The following is a 9,489-nucleotide window of genomic DNA, read 5'->3' on the forward strand; positions in this document are numbered from 1 at the left end:
TCCCTCCAATGTCCATGGATCAGGCTATTATAGCATTTTTAGACAATCCAATATTACTGTCTTCTATGTTTTCTGTTATCTTACCTGTTTCATTTTTTCAGTATTACTATTCTGTGAGGATCTTCGCTGGGCAGGAGCCTTCTGGTGTGTGGATTGGCTGGGTCACTCCGGACTACCACCAGTATGATCCAGGCTTTGACCTTTCCAAAGTGCGCAGTGTCACTGTTACTGTTGGAGATGACAAAGGCAACATACATGACAGGTAAGTCTTTCCCATATTTGAATATGCTATTTACAATAGCAATGCCAGAACATGTACAGACCATGTATTTATTATCTATTCAATCTTTATTTAATATGTAATGTGATTAAGGACTGATCCTCTATGTGCACGCTAGTGGGATAAAGGACATAGATCAGTAATACATGTATATATATATATATATATATAAATACACTGTTCTTATACTTGTAAATAACTATTATTGTTGGGTTTCGGTTTCTACTTAAAATGATGTTCAGTAATATTATCCTCTTTGGGTTTCCCCTTTCCTGGAGGGTGTTACTGTATATAGGTTTTTTTTCTGTAAATGTTCTGTAAAGGCTAATTTCCCTGTGACCCCTCAAGAGGGAGTTTTCTCTCCGACAAAAAGGTGCTGCAGCACAGGCAGTATGAGAAAAATAAAGACCTTTTTGAACATTAAAGCATAGAGACAGTATAGGCACAAAATACAAAAATGATCTGTAATAATTAGCAAAATATGGCTCTTTAAAACGATAGTTACGGCTGTAACTACGGTTCTATGAGTCCCGGATGACCGCCAGAGGCGGTGCTTTGAGCACTGGATATGTCCATCGCGCGCATGCGCAGCTCGAGTACCTGTGACCCACGTGACGTGTCGTCAGAGGATCTGTTCCCAGAATCTTCTCGCGAGCACACAAGAATTCTGAGTGACAGGGAACTCTGGCGGTCATCCGGGACTCATAGAACCGTAGTTACAGCCGTAACTATCGTTCTATTTCGTCCCTACTGACCGCCAGAGGCGGTGCTTTAAGCACTGGATGACTTATACCAACAATGTCATGAAGAATCCAAGCCCTTGCTCACCACTGGAAACAGCGGAGCTCGGCAAAAGGACCACGCCCAAAGAATGGGGAGTGGCGACATTGACCTGATGACAACTGGAGAATGTGCCAGAAGACGCCCACGACGCCGCGGCGTAGATGGTCTCCAGGGGCACCACCCTCAGGGCAGCCCAAGATGTTGAGATGCTCCTTGTAGAGTGGCATCTCAGCCTGATGGCAGGGGGCGGCCACTGGCCCCGTAAGCCTGTGAGATGGTATCGACAACCCAGTGGGGCAGCCACTGGTTAGAGGGCATAACCTCCTTTAGTGCCGCAAGGGCAAAATCAAGAGTTGCTCCTACTACCGTATACAGGCAGTAGCCTTGATATACGCCCTTTGGGCACCCCCAGGGCACAGCAACTTCGACGTGCCGTACTCCTGAATGTCAAAGCGTGCCAGCTGGGCAGGCTGATTGAAGTGGGTTTGTGGAAGGACCCCGGGCCGGAATGCCACATTTGCCCAAAGGGCAATGCCTGAGAGTCCCACCTCGGGCATGTATTGTTTATGGAGAGGACATGCAACTCCCCGACTCGCTTCCCTGAGGCTATGGCAAGCAGAAATGCTGCCTTCGTGGGCAGCCACCTAAGCTCCACTTGGGCCAGGGGCTCGTAGGGAGGAGATAATAGGGCATCCGGCAGCAGAGGCAGGTCCCAAGCCGGAGCCCTCGGGGTGCTAGGGGGACGCTGCCGTAAAGCCCCTCTCATAAAGAGGGACACCGACCTGTGGCACCCCGCCGTGGCGCCGTCGGCCCGAACATGTCGGGCAGAAATCGCAGCCACATAAATTCAGAGTGGAGTGAGAACGTCCACTATCTAGAAGGGACTGTTGTCTAAGCAACAACGTACATGCTGTCCCCAAGGAACACGCACATTCTTGCCCCCCAGTTGGGGTAGTGAGTGCAAGCTGCACAGCCCGAAGCTCTAGCACGTTGACCTGGCGCGCACTCTCCTGGGCAAACCGCTGACCCTGAACGGTCCTGCCCTGCCGCACTGCACCCCACCCTGAGAGACATGCACCTATGGTGATGGTCTCCTGGCGGGATGGGATGGCGCCCATGGGCACGCCCACTAGGAGATAGGCCCCTCCAGCGTGACTGAGAGTTGAGGCAATGCTGCGACACCCTGACTTCCCTGTGCCTGTGCCACTTGGCGTCCAAGTGAAGGCTGTTCAGCCACATCTGCATGGGGTGCAACGACAGCGGGCCTAAGGGCCCAGCGGCCGAGGCAGCTGCCAGTCTGCCCAAGGGCCGGAGGAACTGAATATAAGGCACCATCTTGCCCGGCCCACGTGGAAGTAGGCATCCCTCAAGTCCACGGTTGAGAACCACTCCACCTGTGCATATGCAGTGGTCAGCATATAGAATGGCAGCACCTTCGGGAATCTGTTGATTCCTCTGAGGTCCAAGATCGGGCGAAATCCGCCGACTTTCTTGCTCACGAGAAAGTACGCCGAGTAGAACCCCCTGGGCTAATCAGAGGGTCTTACTGGCTTGATTGCGTCCTTGGACAGAAGGACGGACAACTCTTGGGCCAGAGCTAGGGCCCCTGCCGGATCGCTGACGACTGTCAATTAGACCCAGCCGAAGGCTAGGGGCCGGAGCTGCGGTCCGTACCCCTGGGTTAAGGTGAAAACTACCCAAGGGACGGAAGTACAGACCGCCCAGTAACTGAGCTGCTGCTGGGAAAGCAGCCGACGACCGGGGGGGCACTGGGGCACGAGGCCGTCTGGAAGGCGGGCGACCTGGGGCACGAAAGTCATTGGGTCGCGCCGCTAAGACCTCTGCAGACCACCCCTGTAATCCGGCGGCTGAGTGCGGCTGCTAGAGCGGCCCCTGGGCCTGCTTGGAGTGGGCACAGGTCTGCGAAGACCCGAGAGCTGCTGCCTGGTCTGCCTAGCTTGGGCGGCACGCTCCAGTACCTCCAGGGCAGCTGACCTAAACAGCTCCCCTGGCTCGACTGGTACGCTACGGAGGACTCTCCTACGTGCCTCCGTTAGTGGTGACTGACTGGGCCAGCGAAACCTGGCGACGAGTCTGTACCAGCGACAAGGCCTCCTCATACAGAGGTGCATCAACCGAAGGAGGTGCGTCAGCCGAAGGAGGTGCGCCAACCGAAGGGGACGGGGGGGGGGGGACGGGGGTGCTAGCCCAGCTGAAGGGCCAAGAGGCGACTTCATCATGCCCCTATCGGCAGCTAGCCGATCCACTCTAAAGGACAGCTTGTTTCTAGTCCTATTGGGGGGAGCACACATAGCCATCGCTCCCTCAAGTCGCCGGGAACGGCCGAATTGATATGGAGGAGGATGTGACAAGGAGAGGTGTCTGTTGGCTGCTGCCAGACGTTCCACCTCAGTGATTCTAGCCACTCTGAGCGCCCGAGGCATGCAGCTACAGCTCATGCAGGCGTTTACCGTGAGAACCTCCCTCAGATAATAATAATAATAATAATAATAATAGCTTCGATTTCTATAGCGCCTTTCAGGGGACCCAAGGTCGCTTCACAAGTAATAGTGCAAAGACAAACATAACAAAACAAAAGACAGACAAACAGAACAACAGATCGATTTAGAGGCCGAAAGCCTTGGCAAACAGATGAGACTTGAGGGCCCTTTTGAAGGCTTCAAGTGTGGGGATGTTGCGTATCTCCGCAGGGAGAGCGTTCCAGAGGGTGGGGGCTGCTCACATTTCGTCCCCACTGACCGCCAGAGGCGGCCGAGGCAGGAGGGGCAGCGGTCGTGGCCGTCCTCGGGCTCAAAAGAAGCCATACAGGCGCTACATGAATGAGCCATTCTGTAGGTAGCCAGATGCAGCGTAGCCGGGAGCGGGTGCGGGAACACAGCCTTCACCAGCTACCTGCTTAATGGAAAGAGTAGAGCGTTGCTGCTACTCGCCGAACAGAAAGAGGGATGTAATTACACCCACGTTACCGGCAGAGGGAGCGGGAGCGAGAGCACTGCCTTCACCTGGCTGGATTAATAAACACGGCAGTTCAGCGTCTACCAGGAGCGGGGGCGAGAACACTGCCGGCTGAGTTAGAGACGAATGCCAGATGCAGCATAACCGGGAGCGGGTGCGGGAACACAACCTTCACCAGCTACCTGCTTAACTGAAAAACAGGGCAGTTCCGCGTCTACCAGGAGCGGGGGCGAGAACACTACCTTCACTGGTTGAGTTAGAGACGAATGCCAGATGCAGCGTAACCGGGAGCGGGTGCGGGAACACAGCCTTCACCAGCTACCTGCTTAACGGAAAGACAAGGCAGTTCAGCGCCTACCAGGAGTGGGGGCGAGAACACTGCCTTCACTGGTTGAGTTAGAGACGAATGCCAGATGCAGCGTAACCGGGAGCGGGTGCGGGAACACAGCCTTCACCAGCTACCTGCTTAACGGAAAAACGAGGCAGTTTGGCGTCTACCAGGAGCGGGGGCGAGAACACTGCCTTCACTGGTTGAGTTAGAGACGAATGCCAGATGCAGCGTAACCGGGAGCGGGTGCGGGAACACAGCCTTCACCGACTACCTGCTTAACGGAAAAGCGAGGCAGTTCAGCGTCTACCAGGAGCGGGGGCGAGAACACTGCCTTCACTGGTTGAGTTAGAGACGAATGCCAGATGCAGCGTAACCGGGAGCGGGTGCGGGAACACAGCCTTCACCAGCTACCTGCTTAACGGAAAGACGAGGCAGTTCAGCGCCTACCAGGAGTGGGGGGCGAGAACACTGCCTTCACTGGTTGAGTTAGAGACGAATGCCAGATGCAGCGTAACCGGGAGCGGGTGCGGGAACACAGCCTTCACCGGCTACCTGCTTAACGGAAAAACGAGGCAGTTTGGCGTCTACCAGGAGCGGGGGCGAGAACACTGCCTTCACTGGTTGAGTTAGAGACGAATGCCAGATGCAGCGTAACCGGGAGCGGGTGCGGGAACACAGCCTTCACCAGCTACCTGCTTAACGGAAAAACGAGGCAGTTCAGCGTCTACCAGGAGCGGGGGCGAGAACACTGCCTTCACTGGTTGAGTTAGAGACGAATGCCAGATGCAGCGTAACCGGGAGCGGGTGCGGGAACACAGCCTTCACCGACTACCTGCTTAACTGAAAAACAGGGCAGTTCAGCGTCTACCAGGAGCGGGGGCGAGAACACTACCTTCACTGGTTGAGTTAGAGACGAATGCCAGATGCAGCGTAACCGGGAGCGGGTGCGGGAACACAGCCTTCACCAGCTACCTGCTTAACGGAAAGACAAGGCAGTTCAGCGCCTACCAGGAGTGGGGGCGAGAACACTGCCTTCACTGGTTGAGTTAGAGACGAATGCCAGATGCAGCGTAACCGGGAGCGGATGCGGGAACACAGCCTTCACCAGCTACCTGCTTAACGGAGAAACAAGGCAGTTCTGCGTCTACCAGGAGCGGGGGCGAGAACACTGCCTTCACTGGTTGAGTTAGAGACGAATGCCAGATGCAGCGTAACCGGGAGCGGGTGCGGGAACACAGCCTTCACCAGCTACCTGCTTAACAGAAAAACAAGGCAGTTCAGCGTCTACCAGGAGCGGGGGCGTAAACACTGCCTTCACTGGTTGAGTTAGAGACGAATGCCAGATGCAGCGTAACCGGGAGCGGGTGCGGGAACACAGCCTTCACCGGCTACCTGCTTAACGGAAAAACGAGGCAGTTTGGCGTCTACCAGGAGCGGGGGCGAGAACTGCCTTCACTGGTTGAGTTAGAGACGAATGCCAGATGCAGCGTAACCGGGAGCGGGTGCGGGAACACAGCCTTCACCAGCTACCTGCTTAACGGAAAAACGAGGCAGTTTGGCGTCTACCAGGAGCGGGGGCGAGAACACTGCCTTCACTGGTTGAGTTAGAGACGAATGCCAGATGCAGCGTAACCGGGAGCGGGTGCGGGAACACAGCTTTCACCGACTACCTGCTTAACGGAAAAGCGAGGCAGTTCAGCGTCTACCAGGAGCGGGGGCGAGAACACTGCCTTCACTGGTTGAGTTAGAGACGAATGCCAGATGCAGCGTAACCGGGAGCGGGTGCGGGAACACAGCCTTCACCAGCTACCTGCTTAACGGAAAGACAAGGCAGTTCAGCGCCTACCAGGAGTGGGGGCGAGAACACTGCCTTCACTGGTTGAGTTAGAGACGAATGCCAGATGCAGCGGGAGCGGATGCGGGAACACAGCCTTCACCAGCTACCTGCTTAACGGAGAAACAAGGCAGTTCTGCGTCTACCAGGAGCGGGGGCGAGAACACTGCCTTCACTGGTTGAGTTAGAGACGAATGCCAGATGCAGCGTAACCGGGAGCGGGTGCGGGAACACAGCCTTCACCAGCTACCTGCTTAACAGAAAAACAAGGCAGTTCAGCGTCTACCAGGAGCGGGGGCGTAAACACTGCCTTCACTGGTTGAGTTAGAGACGAATGCCAGATGCAGCGTAACCGGGAGCGGGTGCGGGAACACAGCCTTCACCGGCTACCTGCTTAACGGAAGAACGAGGCAGTTCAGCGTCTACCAGGAGCGGGGGCGAGAACACTGCCTTCACTGGTTGAGTTAGAGACGAATGCCAGATGCAGCGTAACCGGGAGCGGGTGCGGGAACACAGCCTTCACCGACTACCTGCTTAACGGAAAAGCGAGGCAGTTCAGCGTCTACCAGGAGCGGGGGCGAGAACACTGCCTTCACTGGTTGAGTTAGAGACGAATGCCAGATGCAGCGTAACCGGGAGCGGGTGCGGGAACACAGCCTTCACCAGCTACCTGCTGAACGGGAAGAGTAGAGCGGTGCTACTACTCACCGAACAGAAAAAGGGATGTAGCTACATCCGCATTACCGGTAGAGGGAGCGGGAGCGAGAGCACTGCCTTCACCTAGCTGGGTAAAATAAAGAAGCTTAACAGTACACGCAAGACGTTAGCCGAGCAGCTGCTGCTAACGATCAAGCGATATCAAGTCAAATAACACACATGTTTAATACCAGATAACTAGCTTCGAAAGAAGAGAACAGCACAGAGCCGTAGTTACAGCAGTAACCATGGCCAGTGCTCACACGGCATCAGAACTTACACAGCATAGAGCTGTAGTTACAGTAGTAACTCTGGCCAGTACTTGCACGGCTTGGAACCGTAGTTACAGTAGTAACTATGGCCAGTACTTACATGGCTTGGAACCGTAGTTACAGTAGTAACTATGGCCAGTACTTACATGGCTTGGAACCGTAGTTACAGTAGTAACTATGACCAGTACTTACACAGCATAGAGCCGTTTACGGTATTGACTATGGCCAGTACTTGCACGGCTTGGAACCGTAGTTACAGTAGTAACTATGGCTAGTACTTACGGCTTAAAACCGTAGTTACAGTAGTAACTATGGCCAGTACTTACACAGCATAGAGCCGTAGTTACGGTATTGACTACGGCCAGTACTTACACGGCTTGGAACCGTAGTTACAGTAGTAATTATGGCCAGTACTTATGGCTTAGAACCTTAGTTACAGTAGTAACTGTGGCCGGTGCCTAAAAGTGTCAGCCAAACGGCTGCCCACTAGATAATATAATATTGGGAGGATGAAATCCTCCTTAATGGCCACACATGCAGAGCACACAGTGAAGATTGTTCTCTGCATATCGTCCTAGTGCTAGGAGTCTAGTACTAGGAGTCTAGTACTAGGAGCAGTAAATACAACGATATAGCGCTACTGCAACCATACCATGCGTTTACCGCGGAGTTAAATAATGAAGCTTAACAGTACATGCAAGGTGTTAGCCAAGCGGCTGCTGCTAACAATCAAGCAACCAAGTCAGAACACAATGTTAAGACCAGATAATTAGCTTCTAAGAAAGAGAACAGCCCGCATAGAACCGTAGGCCATGGTTACAGTAGTAACCGCACATGCGGAGCACACAGCACCCGCAGTGAAGATGTTCTCTGCATATCATCCTAGTGCTAGGAGTCTAGTACTAGGAGCAGTAATACAACGATCTAGCGCTACTGCAATCAAACCCTATGTTACCGGGAGCGGGAGCACTGCCCTCACCGGCTGAGTTAATAGTTAAGCTTAACAGCAAGGTGTTAGCCAAGCGGCTGCTGCTAACAATCAAGCGACCAAGTCAGAACACAAATGTTAAGACAAGATAATAGCTTCTAAGAAATAGAAAGTACTTACCTTACTCTCGGCATCTAAACGTAAAACAGGTTAGATTGAATGAGGGACACAGCCAAAGCTGGGACTCAAATGCTAATGATAGCTCGGGCACAACGCCACAAGCAGACATAAGGGCAACTTTATGGGAGATGAAGCGGGAACACTGTCGTCACCAGAAAATCTAAGCCAAACAAAAACTAAGACAGCAATCAGGACAACTTGGCTGGGAGAGGGTGCGGGGACACAGCCATCACCATCACAAGCTGACACCAACCTGTCTGTCGAGGCTCTGCACAGCGCACAGCCGGCCACAGCTCCTGGAGGACGCGTTAACGACCCGTAGCTCCGACTGTCAGTCACGAAGCTGCACGCGGCCAGCTGCTTGCAGAGAAATCCCTCAGATCAAACGTTCAAACCTGAATGCTGTAGGCTACAAAAATGTAGCCACGGTACCCTCGCGTAGCGAGAAGATGAAAGGAACAGATCCTCTGACGACACCGGTTGATATAGCCGGTGTCACGTGGGTCACAGGTGACTTTGTTGTTATTGGTACTCGAGCTGCGCATGCGCGCGATGGACATATCCAGTGCTTAAAGCACCGCCTCTGGCGGTCAGTAGGGACGAAATAGAACTACTTAAACCTCCTATCGGACTAACTAACATTAGTATTGAAGCAATAAGGAACTTGTTATTGTCTTTTATATTTTGTGGGGTCCCTCAAGGTTCTACACTCGGTCCCTTTCTTTTCTTCAGTTATATTTTCCCCATATGCCACATTAAAAAAAATATTTCTCCCTCTTTCCATGTACTCACCACACTTAACTTTAGAGTTGAGATGAGTTTTGCTTTTTCTCTGCAGCATGAAGCACAGTAACTGTTATATGGTGTGGGGAGGGGACCTGGTCAGCAATCAGCAGACCCGCTTCAGCCAGGAGGACATGGTTGTTGGCTGCTTGGTTGATCTGGCAACCGGTCTCATGACCTTTACAGCCAATGGAAAGGAGATAAACACCTTTTACCAGGTAAGGAAAGGCTATTTGTATCTGCTTAAATGTAGTGATGTTACAGTGTGGAGCATTGAAACCAGAGGTGTTTCCTTTCAGGTGGAGCCAAACACCAAGCTGTTCCCCGCTGTCTTCGTTCAGCCATCCAACCAGAACTTGGTGCAGCTGGAGCTGGGCAAACTCAAGGTCAGAAACCACTGTTGCTTACACACTGCAGAACAATTTA

The 9,489-nt window shown here is 53.1% G+C and overlaps 1 protein-coding gene across 1 annotated transcript in view; it reads left to right on the forward strand.

The window, feature by feature from the left end:
- Positions 1–9,489, forward strand: part of ryr1b (ryanodine receptor 1b (skeletal)) — a 145,672-nt gene that overhangs the window by 48,294 nt on the left and 87,889 nt on the right. Inside the window, 3 exon segments of the mRNA XM_034230545.1 lie at positions 102–262; positions 9,119–9,281; positions 9,363–9,449. Of these exon segments, the coding sequence (XP_034086436.1) occupies positions 102–262; positions 9,119–9,281; positions 9,363–9,449 (411 nt within the window).

This window comes from Gymnodraco acuticeps, unplaced genomic scaffold, assembly GCF_902827175.1.
Source record: "Gymnodraco acuticeps unplaced genomic scaffold, fGymAcu1.1, whole genome shotgun sequence".
Classification (NCBI taxonomy): Eukaryota; Metazoa; Chordata; class Actinopteri; order Perciformes; family Bathydraconidae; genus Gymnodraco; species Gymnodraco acuticeps.